Below are 24,182 nucleotides of genomic sequence, written 5' to 3'. Positions count from 1 at the left end.
CATTTATCTAGCTAAAACAGCAAATTTAACAGAAAAATAAACTTGGGGAGAAAGGATTCTTAAAAGAAATTTTATAATTGATAATGACTGATGCTATAAATAAGAATTGCATACAAGAAAAATATAATCACAACTCAGATTATAACCTATAGTAAGTACATAGCTCCCATAAATAAAGAAGGAAAAGACCAGTATACAATAGAAAAACAGAAAAAAATGAGAACATGTGATGAGGGATTCAGAGAGAATGGTAAAAATTACAAATAAATGCTCAAGTGGTATTATTTTATACCAGTTAATACCAATTTATCTGTCAAAGAGGCACTGTTATTATTAGAAGAAACTCAGGCACAAAAAGTCAATAACCTATCCATAGTGACACATATTTTGAGAATCAACACTTGAAAATGGGCTTTCAGCAGCTTGACTTTAAAAAGTATATGCTTTATCCTTTATTCTAAACCACCTATTGGCAGGTTTAGAATTAAGCCACAGCTTACATATTAAATATTAGTGAGGATATTGAGCAATAATGTCTTTATGATTGCAATGTAAATTTTCATAACTATTTTGGAAAGTACTTTATCAATATCTAGTAAAGTTGAAGATTCTCAAATCTCAAGATCTAGGAATTGTACTTCTAGCTATATCTTCATGATAAATCCTTTCATTTGTGTACATTTAAGGAGTGTTGGACAAGTAAGTAGAATATTGAAAATGAAATGCTGAATGGATGAACAGTATGTTTGTTCAATAATAAATGAATATGCAGTCATTAAAATGAATCAACTGGATTTAACTACATTAACATGGATTCACATAGAGAAATGTTAAGCACACTTACTGGAAGATGCTCTGTGTGGAGTTTGTTTAAAAAGTATTTCTGTATGCTATGTAGAAGGTGAAATCGGGTGAGACTGGAGTTAAGGAAAATTGTTAGGAGGCTGTTATGGCCCAGAAGACAGAAGGATGATGGTATTATGGTACAAGAAGAAAGTTACAGAGCTGGGAAAATTTAGGAATATATTAAAGTTGAGCTATCTCAAAGGTATCCATATGATGATTATCAAGTAGATGGGTCTGTATAGTCACATCGAGAGATCGAAGAGGACTGTCTGACTGGCCCCAAATGGAGTAAAACTCCTGAGAAGAGAAAATGTGAACTGAGAGAATATGTATGGCTCACAACATACATTGATATTCAATATTTGAGGAATGTACAGAGAACACAAGGAAATTGAGAAAGTAGCCAGAGAAGAGGAATGCGTATAGTGTCCTAAAAACATGAGACCACTCCCTCCCTCCTTCCTTCCTTCCTTCCCTCTTTCCCTCCTTCCTTCCTTCCTTCCTTCCTTCCTTCCTTCCTTCCTTCCTTCCTTCCTTCCTTCCTTCCCTCCTTCCTTCCTTCCTTCCTTCCTTCCTTCCTTCCTTCCTTCCTTCCTTCCTTCCTTCTTGCCTTCCTTCCCTCCTGCCTTCCTGCCTTCCTGCTTTCCTGCTTTCCTGCCTTCCTTCCTTCCTTCCTGCCTGCCTTCCTGCCTTCCTGCTTTCCTGCTTTCCTGCCTTTCTGCCTTCCTCCTTCTTCTGCAACAAGGGCTCAATATGTAGCTCTTTCTGATCTTGAACATACTCTTTAGCTGGCCTCAAACTAGCAGGTCTCTTGTCATTGTCTCCTAAGTGCTAGATTAGAGGTGTATGCTGTCACAGCCAACAAGAAGTATTTCCAAGATAGACCAAATGTGCCAAATATTATTGAGAAATCTAAGAGGAGGACTAATATAGTTGCTTTGGGTTTGTGTTTTGGATGCTGTTGTTGAACTAGATGAAAGCAGTTTGTTTTTTGTAGTGTGATCAAATGCCAGATTGTCATGGATGGAGGGTAAATAGGAAGTGAAGTAAAGGAAAGAAGATGCAAGTGGCTCATTTGGTCTTAAAGTTTTGGAGATTTAAACCACTGAGCTTTAGGAGCTAGCACAAAGCCAATCACAGTAAAGTACTAAATGGAATATGAATTGAACTGATATGTTTTAGAAATCAATCTTCCCATAGATCCTTCCTATTCGTATAAATTTTCACCAGAACTTTGACAAGAGCTATGTGCTTATTTTTTTGTGTGGTGTTAATACTTGAGAAAGAATATGATCCCGCTCTTGGCCAAAAAACCTTTTCATATTTTATTTGAAAGATCAAGCAATGTTGGAAATTTAGGACATTTGTGGGAGGTTCAATCTAGGTGAGTATTTTAGTTGAGAAGGATTATTTCATCAAATCAAATGAACAAGTATTATTTAACTAACATAGGAATGGCAAAGTCTTGCAAGGAATTCATTCTGCTATTCTTTCCTATTATTAGTCCATCACTAGTGTCAAGGATTTAGCCACATGTCCTTTTAGTATAGTGTTCAAGACAGATGAAATCTGAAAGCCGCTTTTGAGTTGGCCCTGGTGTCCTGATTTGGATGAAACCACCCAAGGCCAGAGCATTGTGCAACTCCATTAGGCAGTGTTACAAAGACAGCATTGTGGGTGACACCCACTGGTTTTATATAATAGAATGGTTCTATTACTATGCGATCACTTCAATTTTCCCTGCACTGCTTTTTCTCTCATTAGGAACTCAAATAATATATGATTGTTTACATTAGTAGCCAAATAAATCATGCATGATTTCTTTTATTATAAAGGTGATGTACAAAGGGCTTACAGTTACATAAATAAAGTAATGAGTACATTTCCTTTTGAACAGTGTCACCTCTTCCCTCATTTTGTACATGGTATTTTTGACATTATTTTTGGTTGTTATTTGTTTTTGTGCTGGTCCTGGGACTTGAACTCAGAATCTGGGTGCTGTCCTTGAGCATTTTTGTTTATGGCTAGTGCTCTACCACTTGATCTACAGCTCCACGTCAAGTTGTGTGTGTGTGTGTGTGTGTGTGTGTGTGTGTGTGTGTGTGTGTGTGTGTGTGTGTGTGTGTGTGTGTGTGTTGTATTTAATTGGAGATAAGCATCTCATGGACTTTCCTGCCCAACCTGGCTTCAAACTGCTTTCCTCAGATCTCAACCTCTGGATTAGCTTGAGTTACAGACATAAATCACCAGTGTCCAGCTTAACATTTTTTGGTGGGGTCCGGTTGTGGGGCCTGAACTCTTTGCCTGGGCACTGTCCCTCAGGTCTTCAGCTCAAGGCTAGCACTCTACCACTTGAGCCACAATGCCACTTCTGGCTTTTTTCTTTTTGCTTATGTGGTGCTGAATCAAACCTAGGGCCTCATGCATGCAAAGCAAGCGCTCTACCACTGAGCCCCTTCCCAGCCCCTTAACATTTTTTAAGGTGCCCTATTTTCATGCTATTTCATACTATTATATTTCATGAGCATGTCACTTATTATCATTGCTGTGAACCAAAGTCAAGCGTGTCAAATTGCATCTATGCTTACATAGTTTTTAGTATAGTTTCACTCACCTCAGTTTGACAACATGGGCTCTGATGAACTGCTTTCTTAAATTTGATTCTTTGAATACATTTGTAATCTATGGAAAGAAGGAAGAGAAGAAACCTCTGTAATTACAGTTGCTCCTTTCTTTTCTCCCAGCTTTCTGCAACCTGAGGCTTCTCTTAATGAAGAATAGAGAATAAGTTTTCAGCTGAGTTCAGCTCAGATTCATCACAAAGCATGGGATTGATTTAAGCCAGTTATATAACCCCTTGAATTGCTGCCTATTTCTTCATCTATTAAGTGGAGATGATCCTGGACAAGATGAGTCTTTACTGGAAGCCATTCTAACTGCATCAGGTATTTTACTATGTAAGAGTTTATGTGATATCACATAATAATAGTTACTAAGATGGTTGGGGACAAGAGTGACGTCACTACAAGAAAAGTCCACTCATATAACCCAAGAAATGTGATTTCCACTAGATGCTTTAAAAATAAGTAGAATGTTGGAAATGAACTTTACAACTTGATGGGAGGAGCGAGGGGAGTGGTAAGCAGGAGAAAATGAGGGAGGGGATAACTGTTTAAAAAGAAATGTACTCATTACCTTACATAACTGTAACCCCCTGTTCATCACCTTTAAAATAAATAATAATTTTCAGAAAATAAAATAAAGATGAATGGAATCAGATGAAAGCAGATTAAAATGAGTGGAAATGAAATTACCATTTCAAAAAATACTTGAAGAGAAGGGAATAAAGGTGCAAAGAGTAAGCTTTTGCTTGTCATTTCTGATTCATAACTATGTACTGGTTGGAAGTTCCTTGACTTAACCATAACTATCCCCCTGAATCATTACTCAGTCCCATCAAAGATAATTGTCATGGGGTATAAAGTTTATAGTCAATAAGGAGTGCTTCAGCGGCTGGTATGATTCTGTGACACAGGGTCACATGTATGGTTCATAATGGAGAGGACATTTCCTTAGTTTTTAGTACGAGGTGGTATCCATGTGAGTGTGATGAGCATGAAAATGGGAAACTGGGGAACTAAGTAGTATGCTGAATATTATACTTAGCACTTTAAGTTTGCTCTTCTTGAGATTGTCAAGGTTATCAATATTTAATAAATGACAATTTATCAGTAGCCATTCCAATTTGTTGACCAATATCAGACTAAACAGTTGCTTTGAAAAGTATTTTTTTTTTCTGGAGAAACCTTAAATAGAAATAAGACTAATAAAACCAAGTCAGATGCTGGTGCCTCATGTCTAATCTGACGCTAATATAGAAGCTGAAATTGGTTTTTTGTTTTGGTTTGTTTTTTAAGTTTTTATTTTGTCAGTCGTGGGGCTTGAACTCGGCTTAGGCGCTGTCCTGGTGCTCTTCAGCTCAAGGCGAGCGCTCTACTGCTTGAGCCACAGTGCCACTTCTAATTTTCTAGCTGTTTATTAGAGATAAGAGTCTTACGGACTTTCCTGCCTGGGCTGCCTGGGCTGAATCGTGATCCTCAAATCTCAGCTTCCTGACTAGCTAGGATTACAGGAGTGAGCCACCGGCGCCTGGCCTTGAAATTGTTTTTGAAGCTATTATGAATGGAATTTTTAAAAAATATGTTGCCGGGTGCCAGTGGCTCACGCCTGTAATCCTAGCTACTCAGGAGGCTGAGATCTGAGGATTGTGGTTCAAAGCCAGCCCGGGCAGGAGAGACCATGAGACTCCTATCTCCAATAAACCACCAGAAAACCGGAAGTGGCGCTGTAGCTCAAGTGGTAGAGCGCTCGCCTTGAGCTGAAGAGCTGAGGGACAGCGCCCAGGCCCAGAGTTCAAGCCCCACGACAGACAAAAAAAAAAAAAAAAATGTATCTTTCTCTGCCTCTTTGTTTCTGGCATATAGAAAAGTTATTGAGGGTCAATGTTATAGAAGTACATTATATATATATATATATATATATATATATATATATGTATATGTATAAAGACAGCATAATAAAAACCTAACAAACTTGTTAAAAAGGAAGGGAGAAAAATGAAAGAACGGCAATATTGATGGGGTAAATTTGATCATAATACATTGAATGCTTGAATTTGGCAGTGTATCCATCCGGTCCTGGAATTTCTTTTGTTTGTTTAGAGACTATATAACTAATTTAATGCCATTGCTTATTTTAGGCTGGTGTAAGTGGTTGACACGAATTTATCCATAAATATTTTCTATTTCTTCTAGCGTTTCCAGTATATTATAATATACTGGAAATTAATCTGTAATGAGATTCTTCATTGGTATTTGTTATCATCTATAACTTTATTAATTTTGATCTTTTCCCTCCTTTTGATTAATGTGGCTAAGGCATTGTCAGTTTTATCTTTTCAAAGAACTAATGTTTTGTTTCATTGATTCTTTGTAGATTCATAGAAATCTATGAATGTTTGGTGGTCTTTACAGCCTCATAACATCCAAAAATAGATTTAGTTTTCTTCTTTTTCCATTTTATTTATTCCTCCATCTTGTTGTTGTTGCTAAGAACTCAAGCACTATAGTGAATAAGAGCAAAAAGAGTGGACACTCTTGTTTGGTACCTGACTTTATTTTCATATTTGTCATTATTTCCTTCCCCATATTTATTATTTATTTCTGCCTATTAATTTGGGGTATGGGTTGGTCTTGTTTCTAGCTGTTAAGCTAGATGTGCATCATTATGTCATTTATTTGTCATCTGTCTTTTTTTAACTGCAGGTTACTCTTAGATATAAGCTTGCTTCTTAGTACTACTTGTGTTATATTCCCAAAGTTATGATATGTTATATTTTCATTTTCAATTAATTCTAGAAATTTTTTATCTGCTCCTGTTATTCCCTTGATGACCCACAGATCATTCAATCAATGACAATCAAGTAGTCATTCAATCAATGGCAATTTTTAAGAAAGACTTCTCAAGCTGGGCACCAGTGGTTCATACCTGTAATCCTAACTAATCAGGAGGCTAAGATTTGAGGGTGAGGTTCAAAGCCAGACATGGCAGTGAAATCCATGAGACTCTTATTTCCAATTAGCCACCCAAAAAGTTGAAAATGGAGCTTGATAGAGCACTAGACTTGAGCACAAAAGTTCAGGGACAGTGTTCAGGCCCTAAATTGAAGCCACCAGAAAACTAACAAAAAAAATCAAGAAAAGAGAAAGACATCCCATTTTGAAGTCCTAAATAAATAAAATGTATATTTATTCATAGCATTGCTAACCATTTTTACTCATAGCATAAGACAATGTGAATAAGAAAAACTGACTCAGAAAAAGTACAGAGAAGGCAGGCACCAGTGACTCAAGTCTTTAATCCTAGGTACTCAAGTGGCTGATATTTGGAAGGTCATCATTGGAGAACAGCTTGGAAAGAGAAGGAAAGAGAAGTCCATTGCCCTCTATTTCCAGAATAATCACAAAAAAACCCAACAGGCTTGAGGTGTAGTTCAAGTGGTAGAGAATCAGCATAAAAAGTTCCAAGGGGGGAGTGTATTTGTGGAGGTGGGAGGAAAGGGTTGGTAGGGGAAAAACAAAGGAGGAGGCAACAATCCTTGATAAGAAATGTACTCATTACCTTGCTTATGTAACTGTAACCCCTCTGTACAGTATTTTCACAATAAAAACTTATTAAAAATAGAAAGAAAGAACAAAAAGAAAAGAAAGTTTTAAAGCCTTGAGTTCAAATGAGAGTACACTAAATTAAATAAATAAAAAGACAAAGAAAAAGTACAGAGACTAATGTAGCAGTGATACTCACTAGACACTGTGTTGAAAAAGAACTGTACAACCTGTGAGGGAGAGGTTCTTGAGGGAAAAAACTGGGAAAAAACAAGAGATGAGATAATACTGTTCAAAAAGAAATGTACTCATTAATTGACTTTTGTAACTGTAACCCCCTCCTCCATACTTTGCCTTTACAATAGAAAAAGTACAGAGAAACACATTTTTCTACCCCAAAAGGAGGAAGTAAACCAATGGATAATAAAAGGCAAAAAGAAAATCACACTTGGATATGACTAATTAAACAGAATTCTAAACATTCATACAGTGAGACCAAAGGAGGATATTCTTAGGAGAGGATCACAAGGGCTCAATAGCTATGTGCAAATGGTCATATAAAAATGATGCATATCAAAATGAACCCCAAAAGTAGAAATAAGAGTTTTTATCTTACTTTTTGCATTTTTCTATTTCTTTTCCCTTTTGTCACTGTGTTTAATTTCTGTACCTTAAGTTTATCTGATTTGAGGAAGAGAAGGGGAAACAGAAATTGTGGGACAAAGGGTGAAGTAATTCAGCAGTGATATTCACTAGACACTGTGTTGGAAATTAACTTTACTACTGGGGGAGGAGTAGGGAGGAAAAACTGAGAGAAAATGAGGGAAGGTGTGATACTGTTCTAAAGAAATGTACACAGTACTGATTTATGTTACTGTATCCCCTATGTACATATCATTATAATAAAAAAGGAAGAAAGCATGCAGAACTTCTACCAATTGAAAATATATCTTATACTTCTAGGTATATAACTGTATTAATGTTATAAGGGAAAAATAAAGGCAAATATTAATGTACCATGGACTCAATTTGTTCACTCAAAGTCCTATATTCCTGTGTAGATGGTGAACTTAACTCATCAGTATATTCAACATTTAATATTTGAAAGCTGCTACGGTAAAAACATGCTTTTTGATCTGAAAAAAAAAGGAAAAAGTATGATTAGTGTTCATTACTAAGTACTAAGTAGTTTAATCTTTCATATAGTCAGGATTGTGGAAAGTTATACTGCACAATTAAATTTGCTTTCCTGAAAAGAAAAGAGAATTTCACACTCAATATAAATGGAAGTATAATAAAACTCTCTCTCTGTCTTGTTTTAGTTTTCTTTTGGCAAGATATCACTTTATCTCAGGCTGTACTTTCAACTCCCTTAGTTAGTCTGCTGAGTGCTGTGATTGCAAATATTCACTACCTCACTGGTTTTTCTTTTAAGTTTTTAAAATTATTGCTAAAGTGAGGCATGTTAAGGATGTGCAAAAAATCTTGGTAATATTATTATTTGAAACATTAAAATTATCCAGAATTGCTCTAATTTTATTCACATTACATCTTAGGGATATTTGTGGTTCATTGGTTCAATAATATTTATTAATAGCTGTAATATATTAGTCATTTATCACTAAGGAAGAATTTAAGTCATAGTTAAAAATTATTCTAAGTAGTATTCTAAATAGTATTCTTTCAGATTAGATATGTTGTCAGTTTACTAAGCTAGAAAATAACTGACAACATATTTAATCTGGTTGTACATTATGAATTATTTTTCATCATACAAATGAGATAGAAATCCCTAAAATGCGTTTGTGCACAACTTAGAAACATCATGAATATGAACATAAACTAGTAGATCGTGCTTTCATTTGATCACTTACTTGCATAAAAATATCCTAATTAAAGAAAGATGTTGGTAACCCTAAGGGGTTATTAGGGCACAAGTAATTTTTGGTCCACAAATGATCAATAGACTACAATTGGAGCAAGATTTACTTGGCTTCTATCTTGTATTTAACTGGAACATTACAATGTGATTCAGAATAAATTCATTAATCTCAAACTCTATGTCCTCATTTTTTCTACTCTGTAATTTATCTTGGGGATAGTTACTTTAAAGTATTTAGAACACAAACTGTTATCAAAAGTAAAATTTAGACAAAATCTTAACATTTGATCAGTTTAGATGTTGCTTCCTTATTACTATTTTTCTCTTATCTTGGTATTTTTATTGTACCCTTGGAAATTTTCAAACTTTGTATGGTTAGTCATTTTTTTCTGTTTACAATAGGACATTCTAAAAATTTTGTTCTTTCTCTCTTTTCTCCACATTCTCATATCACAGGGCATACATATTCACAGGATCTAAATAATTATATCCAAAATAAAAATAATAAGATAAAATAAATAATAATAAAAATATTATCTTGTTTCATTGTTATATCTGTTTATATTGTTTTTTTCCTGTTCATGCTTTCCAATTTTGTTGCCAATGTGAAAAAATAAAAAGAGAAACAAATAAAGCTCATAATCTTTTTCAAAATTTGGAGCATTACCCATTTTTACTTCTCAAGTGTAAATTTATCTATTAGTTATTCTCACCACTCTAAAAATATAAGTGTTTTAAGTATTATGAGCATGAATTAACAGTTAATTAGGTATTTCCTAATTCTGAGTTATGAAACATGCTTGTTTTTGAAATATTTTACTTGATTTTGGCAGTTTATTCAATGAAGAAGTAATCAAGATATAAACAAAAACAATAGTAACCAAATATTAACATCCAAGGAGCAGGAAATAAAAAGACTTTTCATTTGTCTGCAATGGTCTTTGCCAGGATAACCATATTTGACTTATTAGAAAGTATGCTTTTTATATCAAAAGAGGGATAATATACCAATAGAAAGGAAATATAGATATGAACATATATTCAAAGAAGAGCTCTAATATGACCTCCTCATGTTCAGAAATAAATGTACTAACACAATGGAGAAGATCAAAATTTTAATCTGAAATTATAATTTTTTAATATGAAAAGTGATAATCACTGATACTTACCAAAAGCTAGAAAATGAATAAGTAAACCTATGACTATTGCCACAATCGCCACCCCTGCAATCACGACAAAAGCGACAACAAATGGATTCAGGAATCTTGAATTTGACACCACCCGTGCTGGCCTGAGAAAAGGAAGAAAAGTAAAATTGACTCGCTTTACTAGAAAAATCCGCCATTTTACCATTCCTGGTCATCTATCTGTCTTTGTGGTTGCTTAACTTGCACATAGATATAAGTATAAAAAGTAGTCCTGGAAATGAGCCTGAACTGAACCAGCCCCTCTACCTCGCAAGACTCTTTTGAGGATTAAGTTAGACATCATAAAGCAAATAGTTCTGGGTTTTGTTTTTGTTTGGGGGCAGTACTGGAGATCAGTGTAAGAGCTTTGAGCTTGCAAGGTGGATACTCTGCCCCTTGAGCCATACATACCATACCTCCAGTCCTTTTCACTTCAGTTTGTTTTTGAGAGGGCCTCTCACTTTTGCCCTGCCTCCCAAGTATCTAGGATAACAGTTTAACACCTCACCCCAAAGTAAATATTTCTAGTTATATAGGATATTCACTAAGCAGCAAATACCTCAAATCCAAAAATGCTTTTCATCTTGGTGTATGTAGCACCATGGTGCCTGGTATGTGTAGGTATTTTGCAATTATTTATAATATTTATAAGTATTTGTCTTATATGTTAACACTTGAGCATTTAAAGCCTTATCAGAGTTTAGAAGCAGCTACATTTAGCCAGATAATAGGACTTTCATTCTTTCTGTTTTCTGTTGCCCACATTTTGGTGTTAGATGGGAATGTTTTTTTTTTTTTTATTGTGAAAATACTGTACAGAGGAGTTACAATTACATGGGCAAGATAATGAGTACATTTCTTAGCAAGCATTGTAGCCTCCTCCTTTGTTTCCCCTTCCCATCCCTTCCCATCCTTCCCCCGTCCCCCCAATCTTCCCTGCCCCTCCAAAGTTGTAAAGTTTGTTTTCCACATAACGACTTGTACTTCTCATTGTTGCAATAGGTCCACCTGTATCCCTATTTAAACGATTTGTTTTTCCCATTCCCCTCCACAAATTATACTGACATCAAATACAGTGAAAGCAGGGTTTATACCATGGGGGAGGGACATACAAAGCAACAAAAAATAATCTTATAAATGTGTTAGAAACAATTGCATGAAAGAAAAGAAACATTTGAATACATATCTTAGGGTTCATTTCCCTAAAATCACCTTATCTGACCTTTTTACACAATGGAATTCTATGCCTCCATCAGAAAAAATGACATTGTCCCATTTGTTAGGAAATGGAAAGGCTTGGAAAAAATTATATTAAGTGAAGTAAGCCAGGCCCAAAGAAACTTAGCTCCTATGGTTTCCCTTATTTGTAATGTCTAGTATATGTCTGAGTCAAGGAGATGGGAATGTTTTAAAGTCAGTTGTCTGCAGACATTACATTCCACAGCAGAGTTGCCTTTTCAGGGGGACATTTCACAAAATTTCAACTGGACATCACATAAGGGGGCTGCTTCATAAAATATATTATACATTAAAATATTGAGCCTGCTCAAACATGCTCATAAAATACATAAGGTAGAAAGTAGAATAAAAAAGAAATGAGTTAGATAATTTTAACTATCATATCTTTATACTACATTAATTTTGTTTCATTATTTTTTATAGACTTTACTAGTAAAAATTAACTTTCTCTGATGGACCCAGAGTCCAACACAGAGAAGAAAATTGGCACTTTGCTAATTGCTAATTTTTGAGTCTCCAGTGGCTCTTTTGTGGTTGTTGTGCCAATTTTAGGCATCATAAAAAATGCCAAGTATCTGATTTATCAGTTCAGTAAACATTAGTGCCTACTGAGTTGTTGAGAGACACTTGAAGGTAAGGGAAAAACCCAAAGGGATAAATATATCTGCAATAGATCAACCTTCTCAAGAATAAGGAAGGGTTAGTTATGTTTCTAGAGATAAAATCTGACGTTGAGTGAGACATTCTGAAGTCCTGAAAAACACAGACTCAGATGGGAGGTGAAAAATCCCCCCAGAAATACAAAATAAAAGGGAGAGTCAGCATAAGCTTTTCTGGGATTTGCTCCCACTAGGAATGACTCTTCAGCCAACTATGTTTCCAGTTCACTGAAAGTATCTTAAACTCAATGGCTCAAAATCACCAAGAGATGTATGACTCAGTAAACAAAGGGTGTGGAACCTAAATTACCTTAATCTCATAAGCGATAATTACATAAGAATCTGTTGTTCCACCCCATAAAAACAACTGAGAAAATATCTGCTGTTCTTGTTGACATGCAATTTACGTTAAACCTTTCCTAGTTCCTTATGATAAAGTTTATGTTAACACAAAACCAAATTCTGCACACTATGTACTTTGTAAACTATGTGTCTGGAAACAGTGAATGTTGACTTCGTAACCCAGTTGAAAACTGCACAAGAAAGCATTTTGTTTTTAATGCAGAATCTTGATCAGTGGGATTTTCTGCATGCTTGTATTAAAATAACAAAAGTAATTTGTTTGCCCCAACCTATTTCTCCCCTTTTTAAAAAAATTGCATGCATGGTGAGTTTGTCTCTAACTTTTATTTTGAAGGATTCTGTGTCAGGCATTATACATGTATATTGCCAATCTTCATAAAGTAATGGTCTTTGTTAATATGAAAGTCTTTGTTATTATTTTGCTTTGAATAGGGGAAAATGAGGCCAAGAGACTAAGTAATACATGATTATCAAGTGTGACAGGACTGACCTCGCCAAACAGGTGTGAATCAAGGAATATGAAGTCTTTGACATATACTTCCTCAAATGATGCTATTAGCTCTGAGAACAGGAGGCTTTTAGGGGTCATGTCTTTATCTCATTTCACTTAGGAGATGGAATGGGTGTGGACACCTACTGAATGCTTCTTAAATGTCTCAACTTTTGTCTTACACATGTTAAGACTCCAATAACATGAACAGTGGCTTTATTTTAATTTGAAAGTATACTTTAATATCTATGTAGATATATTTGACTTCTGTGATTGATACAGAGTGGCACATAATATTCAACTGATTAATAGCAACAAATCCCATTATCTATAAAATGTGAAGAATCAGTGACAGGGTAATAATACATTTAGATTCACATAGAATCTATATTCATGACTTTTAAAGCATCTTGATAAATAAGATTTCAGGTACGCTATTGTAATGATTTAGTCACAGTCCTCTTTTGCTATGTATTCTTCAATGATCCTATTTTTTGCTATGGTTTTAGCAAGCACTAAGTGCAAGGTTCTGAGAAAGGAGACTGCCACATGGTTCCGGCAGAAAAGAGTTTATTGGGGGGAGAGCAAAGTGCTGGCCAGCACAAGATGGAGTCATGCAGAGAGAGAAGAGAAAAAAAGAGGGAGGAAGATGAGCCAGGTCTTTTGGTTGCGCAGGATTATAAGGGAAAGGCAGGAAGGAGGTGTAACCACAACAGATTCAGAAGTGATCTCAGAACCTGAGGAACCTCTCACTGTCCCCAGGAGGCCTGACCTAGGTGGTTCAGGAAGTGACCTCAGCAGACCAGAAAGTGACCTCAGAGTCTGGAGTCCTTTGCTGACTCACAGTCAGGTGATTAATGGTTTCAGGCAGGGGATTTCTGGTAAGGCTACATGCTATCTTTCATGAAGAGAAAGCAGGGGAGGGCTATTCTCCTGGGCAGACCTAATACTAACTAGAATGTGTGTGTGTATGTGTGTGTGTGTGTGTGTGTGTGTGTGTGTGTGTGTGTGTGTGTGTGTGTGTGTGTGTGTGTGTGTGTGTATGTGTGTGTGTAGACTTGGGACTTGAACGAAAGGCCTGGACACTGTACCTGAACTCTTGTGCTCCAACCTAGCACTCTACAACTTGAGCCACAGGTGTACTTCCAGCCTTTTTTGGGGGGTGGGGGCGCGGTGGGGAAGTGGTTAATTGGAGATAAGAGTCTCATGGACTTTCCGATCTGAGCAGGCTTTGAAGTACCATCCTTAGATCTCAGCTTCCTGAATAGATAGGACTATAAGTGTAATCCTCATGTTCAGCACACTTACTAAAATACAGATATTTCTTATTCTTATTCTTTTTTTTTTTTTTTTTTTTTGAGTCCAGTCATGGGGCCTGAACTCTGGGCCTGGGTGCTGTCCCTCAGCTCTTCAGCTCAAGGCTAGCGCTCTACCACTTGAGCCACAGCGCCACTTCTGGCTTTTCTCTTTTTGCTTATGTGGTGCTGAGGAATTGAACCCAGGGTCTCAGGCATGCAAGGCAAGCGCTCTACCACTGAGCCACCTTCCCAGCCCCCAATACAGATATTTCTTTGAGGTCCACTCCATCATTTCTAATTATTCACTGAATATGTTATAGATGCTATATAACTATTATAAATGAATGGTTCAAAAGAGAACTTGGTGTCTTTTGACCCCAGCCTGCCTTCAACGCTCTAATGCTGTCACTGGTACTCTATTACTGGCACAAGACCCATAACAGAATTCACACCAGATTATGGGAACATTGATAGATTACTCTCCAAAGGGGATTTTAAGATAACTTAAAATAATTCAGAGAGTTTTTTTTAAATTAAAGTTCACATGGTATGTTCTTACTTCAAATGCTGACAAGTAGAAGTCATCTCTACCCATCTATTAAACACTTAGCATGTACCTGGCACCATGCTGTTTTTCTACTTCCTTTTCACTTCCTTTATCACTTCCTTTAATCCTCATAAAAACCCTGGTTTACAGATGAGGACAGAGAGGCTTAGCAATTAAGTTACTCAGCTAGAGACAGAACTTTCCTATGTCAACAAGTTCAAATTGCAAATGCATATATCAGGTGGGATGAGATTTTCTTCTAATTTCATGTTATTAATTCATATCACACTACCATCTTATGGCTGGCATTGGAAAAGGGAAAATTCGAAAAATGATAGTGCTTGTATTTCAAGATATACAAATGAACATATTTAAGTATATGTATATTAACATCATATATTCGAATTATGAAATAGATAAAAATGTTTCCTAATTTAATCTAGTTTATTCTATTTTTGTCAGTGTTGTTCACTCTATGAAGACTGTTACCACTAAGCAGGCTGCAGAGATTATACAGTGCTAAGGTTTATATTTTAGTTTTCTTGACCATCTACCTCACTCTATAGTCGATGAAGATACAGAAAGAAGTTGGGCATGTGGTAAGGGAATTGAGCTAGCTTATATCACACTTTTGTGAAAACCTTTAACAGGCAACACTTTGAGCTGGGCACCAGTGGCTCATGCCTGTAATCCTAGCTACTCAGGAGACTGAGATCTGAGAATCTCTGTTCAAAGCTCGCCTGAGCCTGGGCAGGAAAGTCCAGGAGACTCTTATTTCTAATAAACGACTCAGAAAAAGTCGGGGGTGGCAAAAATCAGAAGTGGTGCTGTGGCGCAAGTGGTAGAGCTCTAGATTTGACCAAAGAAGCTCAAGGATAGTGCCCAGGCTGAGTTCAAGCCCCAGGACTGGAAAAACAAAAGGTCAGAGATCTTAAAAATGGTGTCACTTGGGACCTCCATAGCTTGGCAGGAAGCATGACTCCATCTCAGTTCCCAGTGTTCCCCTGAGCCACACATTTTCTTTTTTATTATTTTTGCACAAACTGTGAGACTGTAGATAGCAAGGCTGAAATGATTTTGAAGTTTTGGAATGTGCTGCTTGTATGGAAAGCCAGCATAGGGTTACTATCTGATAAAGTTTGTGAAGTTATGTGAAGAATTGACTAGTTGTGTGTGTGTGTGTGCGTGTGTGTGTATGCATGTATGTGTAATGTGTACTAGTTAAGATAAGGAGAGTTTATAATGTTTCATGAAAACCTTCTGCCAGTGAGCCTGAGTGTAAGCTCAATTGCTCAATAGGCTGGCTTTATCCTTTCTGGAACTTAAGTTTATAGTGTGGCCAGGATAGAACAAATGCCTTTTTATCATTTGGAGATGGATAAGTGCTTTTCCTATTGATACTTCATTGATATTAGCTAATTCGTTCTAATTATGAATTCCATTAACATACTTCTCCTGTTTATTATTGTTATCATTAAAAGATGTTTCAAGATGCTTTATAATAATTACTACTTGACTTAAAAATATTTTTACTGGATTCTTCTACTTAAGAGATGCACACGAAGTTATATTAAATAATTACTAGAGAAGAAAAGGACTCTAGGTTATTGTGATTCATGACCCAGGGAAAATGAAATTTACTGTGGCTTATACAGAGAAGAGAAAGAAATAGAAAATTTGGTCTGAACTTGTTTTACTAGCTTATAGTAATTCTTTTAAAAAGTGGAGGTAAAACATTCTAAATAATTGCTCATGCTGAGTGCTAATAATTACTCATGCTGAGTGCTTAAGTTTGTGGTTAAACAGATCGTAGAAGGACCACACCAGCTTCATTAAAGCATCAGTCAGTAGTTGATTACATCAGGTACATGGGGAGTGGTATAATGAGACCAAGGTCAAAAGTTTAACATTGGATAGATATTTTTTTCACTACTTCACAGTTAAAGCTGAGAACTTCCTCATTTTCTTTTGCAAATATGTCTTCCTTTTGTAGTCTTTTTTCCTCTTCTATCAGAAAAAAAGAAAGAGAGAGAGAGAAAGAGTGAGAGAGAAAGAAAGAAAGAGAAATATCTAATTAAACAAAGTGATCTTGGCAAAAAGCCATATTACTTACTTAGGGCATCACGCTGAGGAGAAACTTTTTTGACATATACTGACATTAACTAAGATGTACAAGGATAAAATTACTGACACAGAATATTTACCAGACATCTAGGAAAGTGCCGGATATTTCTCTTGTTTTGTTTTCTTGTTTATTTATTGTACAGCCTAGACAGTCCTTGAGCTTACTAAGTAACCCAGTGTTATAGTCATGTACTACCATGCCTACCTCAATCTTGTAATAATTTTGCACCTTACATTCTCATACATCCTGCTGATAGTACTTCCAGGAATTTCTAATTTGGTCCAATATTTCCTTGTGGCTTGAATCTTAGCATTTTTCTACTCTAATTCCTTATTTTACTCCAGGCACTTGGTATCCCAGTGACTCTTCAAACATAAGAGGTCTGGAACAAATCCTAGCTCAGGGATTTGTGCCAATTGCTCCCTTTGCCTGGAATACTCTTGTCTCAAAAGTATTTTCATGGGGCTTGCTCCCTCTCTATTCACTTGACATCTTCTCACTGAGACCTTTCTATCTAGTATATTTAAAGTTGTATATCCCCCTTCTGTTCCATTATTATTGGCTTTACTATTTTGCAGAGAATTAAAGCCTCCTAAATTACATGTCTTTCTCCAGGGATTAAGAAGTGGCAGAGAGTTTGGGGGCAGGGCAGGACAGTAGATTACAAGCATCCACTGTTTTGACTCATCCATGAATAAGTGTCAGGTAACAGAGGAGAGAAAATAATCTCAGTTATTGAATTAGAAGACATATTGGACTGAAAACAAGACCCAACCATTTCGTGTACTGGGTGGTAAAGACAAACACAGGCTTAGAGCTGAAAGGACAGAAAAACGTTTTACAAGCAAACAGCATCATAAAAACAAGTGTAGGAGCTAGATTTTTATCTGACAAGTATAGGTTAAACCAAAATTAGTCAGAAGAGATAAAGGAAATCACTTGTATTGATAAAAGCAACAGTCCTGCTCCCTTATGACCCAGCAATCCCACTTTTGGGCATTTACCCAAATGTTCACAAACAAGTCCATACTAAAGCTACCAGCACGACTATGTTTATTGCAGCATTATTTACTATAGCTAAGATATGGAACCAACCCAGGTGCCCCTCAGTAGATGAATGGATCAAGAAAGTGTGGTATATATACACAATGTAATTCTATGCCTCCATCAGAAAGAATGGCATTGCCCCATTTGTTAGGAAATGGAAAGTCTTGGAAAAAAATTATATTAAGTGAAGTAAGCCAGGCCCAAAGAAACATAGGTCCCATGGCTTCCCTTATTCGCAATATCTAGTATATGTCTGAGTCAAGCAGAAAAGGTCAGATAGGTTGATGTTAGGGAAATGAACCCTAAGATATGTATTCAAATTTTTTTTTCTTTCATGCAATTGTTTCTAACACATTTATAAGATTATTTCTTTGTTGCTTTGTATGTCTCTCCCCCATGGTATTACCCCTGCTTTCACTGTATTTGATGTCAGTATAATTTGTGGAGGGGAAGGGGAAAAACAAATCGTTTAAATAGGGATACAGGTGGACCCATTGCAACAATGAGATGTACAAGTCATTCTGTCAAAAATGAACTTTACAACTTTGGTGGAGGGGGAGAGGATTGGGTGGGGAGGCGGGGGGGGGGGAGGATGGGAAGGGATGGGAAGGGGAAACAAAGGAGGATGCTACAATGCTTGCTAAGAAATGTACTCTTTACCTTACCCATGTAAATGCAACCCTTCTGTACAGTATTTTCACAATAAAAAAAGCAGTGGTCCAGCTGGGGAATATAACTATTATAAATCCATATGCACCAGTACCATGACAATTTCATATACAAACACCCACTACACATGAAACTCCCAAATATACCCTAACACCACAGTAGTGAGTGACTTTAACACAGCAATCTCATCAATAAACAGGTTGTCCACAAAACAATAATGAACATTGAAAATTAAAAAGAACTGAATATTAGATGGATATAATAGACTGATATACAATATTGCACCCAAGAGACATGACATAAACACACATTCTTCTTGGTGTCCCATGAAATGTTCTTCAAAGTAGATTGTATCTTATGGTATAAAGTGATTCTTAATGAACATATGAACATTTAATTTTTTTGGTATTTTGTCAGACAAGCAATGAAACTGAAGCCGTGATAAGCAGTATTCCAAAGGGGTGGGGAGCCAGGACTGGAAAGTCCACAGTTAAATTCTACTGGACATTTTCTCTCTTTTTATGTTGATTTTTAAAATAATTATCTTTAAGTAGTTGGACAAAGGAGTTTCTATTTAACAAAGTAATTTATGAATACAATAAATTCTACTGGACATTTTCTCTCCTTTTATGTTAATTTTTAAATAATTATCTTTAAGTAGTTGGACAAAGGAGTTTCTATTTAACAAAGTAATTTATTAATAAAATATATCTTAATCATTGTCATCCTTTTCAACATTCTCACCTTTCCTTCCCTTCCCCATCCCTTCTCTCACTCTTCTTAATTTTGTAGGATATACATTGGATTCTTGTCTGCATTTCCCTCACTTATCTTCATTCAGATATCCCTTCCCCTTGATCATACTCCACCCCTTTTGAGAACCCACTTTCTAGGTTTTATTTTACTGAACTTTGATTTTGCTTTTCTAAGGAATTATAGTATTTGAGATCTCCCTTGAGTCTGTATTTCAGTTAACACATTTGTATACACTGGCATACCACCCAATGTATTTCCTTTTGCATCTGTAAGTTGAATCTCACTTCACATATAAGAGAAAACATGCATCCTTTGTCTCTCAGGATCTGCCTTACTTCATTTAATGTAATTTTTTTCCGAAGCCTTTCCATTTCTTTACAAATGGTACAATATCATTCTTTCTAATGGATGAATAAAATTCCACTGTGTATATATGCCATATTTTCTTGATCCATTCATCCATTGAAGGGCATCACAGCTGATTCTGTATATTGGCTGGGGAATAGTGCTGCAATGAACATGGTTGTGCTGAAATTTTTAAAAAAAAACATTTAAGATTTATTTTCTTCAAACTAGTCAATGAATGACACAAAGAATTCTATCAACACCTCCTATAAAATCATCATTATGGTCATTCTAAAGCCAGATAAGAAAGCAACAAGAAGTGAATATTACAGACCAATTTTTGTGATGAACATAGACAGAAAATATTTTAATAAAACACTTGTTTACCAGTTAGTACAGTAAAAACATCATACACCATGGTTTCCTTCTAGAAATGCAAAGGTCATTCAATATACTGGAATCAACAAATATAGCATATTCCAGAGTAAACAGGAAAATTATAAGATACAGAAATAGTTTTGACAGATTTCAACATTTCATGATAAAAGATCTGAGACAATAAGAGATAAAAGAACCATGCCTCAACAGTAAAGGCAGTATATGACAAACAGCATCACACCAACTGAAAAAACCATTTCCTCTAAAGTCAGCCATGAGACAAAAGGTGTCCATCTTTTCCTCTCTTACACATTCTAGTACTTGAATTTTTAAAGCAATAGAGAGAAAGTCATAAAGGGGATACAAAAAATATGAACTAAAAATTCCCATATTTGTATATGGCATGATCTTCTACTTAGATCTGTCCAAACTTTTTGGTAAATTGCAGAAAACAAAGACAAAATATAACAAAACAAAACAAAACAGTAGTTTTCTCTATGTCAGTAATAAACAGGCTGAAAAAGAAATTAAGTAAACAATCTCATTCACACTAAACTCAAATATATCACTCTTTAAGGATGGGGATGATATATCTGTGGTGTCACTTCAGGCCTCAGCAAGTAAATAATACAGCTAGGTTATAACATGGACTGCCATAGAGTGTTTAAAGGATGCTGTTTGATGCACTTGAGCAAAGCTTGCCAAATTTCTCTACGATCAACATGTACCCCTATTCAAGACTACTTATTACTCAGCATCAAGTAATAATTATTAGAGGTGTCTGAAGACACCTTTACTTATTTCTGTGAAGAGGTAGTTAATGACTTCTAGGCATATTTTGATTATTTGTCACCCTCAACACACAATCGTCAACTTCATGGCTCAGTCCTGCTGTACATACGGTGGATCCTCAATTTTGTAACAGATTTTTGAAGCCTCCCTGTCTGCAAATGGTCACAATGGAATTATGGTCAAAGATGGTACCACTGACAAAGGTGAGCCTTCTTAAGCAATTTGAAAACGGCAAAACAAGTAGATGTATTTCTTCTGAAAATTTAGCATGCTAATGTTTTAAAGAAATGTTCTAGATGTCATCAGGCTTTCAGAGTGATGGGGCAATACAATGTTCTAATACTAACAATTATAACAGATAAAGAGGTGATTGTAGATGCCTGGGATCTTCGCGCCCATCGGTCTTGTAAGCTTGAGGAGTCTATGTACATACTCTAGGGGGCACTGTTGTTCAGTGTGAGTATGCTTTGTAAATTCTAGAAAGTAGCTATTGAGAGACATGGAATCCATACTAGTTTCAAAGTAAGAAACAATTAATTAGTTGATGACACTATCTTTTCCTGTTTTTTTCAAGGTAGATAAAGTAGCATTTTTCCTACTGGGATTTATGTTTTTCTTTATTTTTAAAAATTACCTTTAAGTAGTTGCCGTTTAACAAAGCAGTTTATGAATAGGAAGCATCTTATCAATGTCACCCCTTTCAACATTGTCACCCATCTCTCCTCTACATACCTCTTCCCTCATTACAATGAATTCTCGACTGCATTCTCTCCCTCTTCTCTTCATTCATCTACCCATTTCTCCTTGATATCTACCGTACCCCTTTCAAGTATCTGTTTCCTGGTGTTTATGTTGTTAAATTTTGACTTCACTTTTCTAAGGAAGGACATTACTTGAGTTCTCCCTTTAATCTATCATATTTGGGTTAGAACATTTGTATACACTTGTATGCCATCCAATGTGTAAACATCTTTAGTTTATAAACTAAATCTAGCTTCCACATAGAAGGAAACACATGCATCTTTTGTCTCTATAGGACTGACTTACTTTCCTAATAGGTGAATTTTCTTCTTTCTTTCTCTCCTCTCTCTTCCTCCCTCTTTTTTTGAAAGTTTTGGAGGAATTTGCTAGGTAGTTGCACAACACTTTAGCCACACCTCTAGCATACCTCTTTATTTCTAAACATGTTCTTTTTTACCTTTTATGTCACCAAGATTACTTTTGTGGGTATTTATAAATTACAAATAAAAATCAATGACAGTATCCAGGCACAGTGACTCATGCTTGTAATCCTAGCCACTCAGGAAGCTGAGATTTGAGGATTGCAATTTGAAGTCATCTGGTCAGGAAAGTCTCTGAGACTCTTCTCTCTAATGAATCACCAAAAAAAAAAAAAAAAAAAAAAAAAAAAAAAAAAAAAAAGGCTGGAAGTGAAGCTATGGCTCAAGAAAAACAGAACCAGCCTTGAGCAAAATAGTTCAGAGACAGCACCCAAGCCCTGAGTTCAAGTCCCAGGCCTGGAACAGATACAAAAAGAAAAATTTGTGACAGTGATTTGTTTTATGGGGGCAGGGGGGTGGGGGTGTCACAATTTTCTTTGGGAGATAAAAGCTTAAGTTTTTTGAATATCTTCTGTGGTGAAGTGTTTTGAAATTGGATTTTAATGGTGCTATACAGTTCTATAGATACACCAAACACAATTAAACCTCACACTTTAAGACCTATAGATATACTTCCACTAGGCTAGTGAAAATTTAGTTTTTCTTTTAGTAAATATTAACTTACTATAATAATAAGACTATCAAACTTTCTGGGAGTGATTGACAGTGAGGATAGCCTTCAACTTCCAGAAACAAAAAAGAAAAAGTTCAACAATCCATTCAGTTCAGTATTCGATGGCATTTGAAGGCAATTCTTAATGAAACATTAAATAGGAGGTATGTTTCTATTGATGGCCAGTAATTTGTTAGCCATGATAGAAGCATGGGAGATTTGAAATGATTTATTTCTTATATAATTTAAGGTACTTAAATCTAGGACAATGTTCCTACCACTCACTTGCATTTTTTTTTTCTGGGTGAAATAACAAATAGTGCTTTGGGGATTGTTTATAAACCCAAATATTCCTATATAGATGTATCGCATATTTTTATCAGATGCATCAGAGTGGAAAAAAAGTCCAGACAGACCTAGTGTATAACTCTTGATTACATGCAAACGGCTAGATAACAACAACAACAATCCCATCATTCTTTTCACATTCCTCAGTTCCACTATTTTTCCTTTCCTGTCTGCGGCCAGAACTGATGAGATAGCACTGTTTCCCAAACTCATCTGGGTACAGAAATGTCCGATTGTGAAGTACATAGCATTCCGAGGAACACGGCATTTGTGAACCCCAAGGGAATGCTGCTGTGCCAGCTGGGATGGCACAAGGTGGTGACTGTTTCTGTAGGAGAGCAACAGGAAAACTGAAAACCCATCTAAATGCACAAGCAAGCTCCTACATGATGTATTCCTCTCTCTCCATTTTGGAGTCTTCGCAGACTACCTTATACCTTATATTGCAAGTACTTATTCTGGTACTTCTTACACTTAAAAAAATATTTTCTTGTAAAAATGCTGTACAGAGAGGTTACAGTTACATCAGTAAGGTAATGAAAAGGTATAGAAGGAGTAAAACAAAGGAGAGAGTAACAATGCTCGACAAGAGAAGTACTCATTACCTTCTTACACTTTAATGTACATATAGATTGTCTGTTGAAATGCAAATTTTCAATGACTGGGTCTGTATTTCTATGAAGCTTCTTCTTTAGCAACCGCTCAGGTGTCCAAGTATAGCATTTTGTATAGGAAAGATTTCAGATATAATTACACTAGTTCAGAGATGAAACAGAAGATTTTATTGAAGTATAGCAGTTCTTCTGTTTCTTAATGTCTAGGCAGTTAAAGTGGGTTTTCAGGGTTCTTTCCCCCCCAAATACGTGCATCATCTCATGTCTGATTTAATTGCTATGTATATACCTAAAGATAAAATCATTCTAACAATTTCCCTAAAGACAAGACTATTCAATTCGAAAGAAAGGATATTTATCAGGATTGTAATGCTAGTTTTAATATTAAATGTTGGAGACAGAATACAAAAGTGAAAAGGGAGGTTCTATAGGTTATAGAGTCAAAATACACAAAAGTAGATCACTAAATGTACAAGCTCTAGAAATAAAATCCTAACTATAAAGAGCCTAAAAGCACAAAAGACATTTCAGCATATATTTGGTGAAACTGTCAGAGAAGATGATAGAAAAGGGAATCCAGAAATGTACTGGAACTATTCTGGGAGGGCCAGTGTTTGAGGGTTATTACCAATAACTTAGTGCAGAGGAATGAAGACTGAA

At 35.8% G+C, this 24,182-nt stretch overlaps 1 protein-coding gene across 1 annotated transcript in view; it reads right to left on the bottom strand.

Annotated features, from left to right (window-relative positions):
• Positions 1–24,182, bottom strand: part of LOC138821039 (transmembrane protease serine 11D-like) — a 49,367-nt gene that overhangs the window by 15,542 nt on the left and 9,643 nt on the right. The window contains exons 2-4 of the mRNA XM_070013116.1: positions 10,062–10,183; positions 8,028–8,146; positions 3,461–3,528 (exon numbers count right to left, since the gene is read on the bottom strand). Of these exons, the coding sequence (XP_069869217.1) occupies positions 3,461–3,528; positions 8,028–8,146; positions 10,062–10,183 (309 nt within the window). The remainder of the gene's footprint in view (positions 1–3,460; positions 3,529–8,027; positions 8,147–10,061; positions 10,184–24,182) is intronic.

Source organism: Dipodomys merriami, unplaced genomic scaffold (assembly GCF_024711535.1).
Source record: "Dipodomys merriami isolate MVZ:Mamm:240054 unplaced genomic scaffold, mDipMer1.0.p SCAF_9, whole genome shotgun sequence".
NCBI lineage: Eukaryota > Metazoa > Chordata > Mammalia > Rodentia > Heteromyidae > Dipodomys > Dipodomys merriami.
This window is presented reverse-complemented; position numbering and strand designations above follow the sequence as displayed.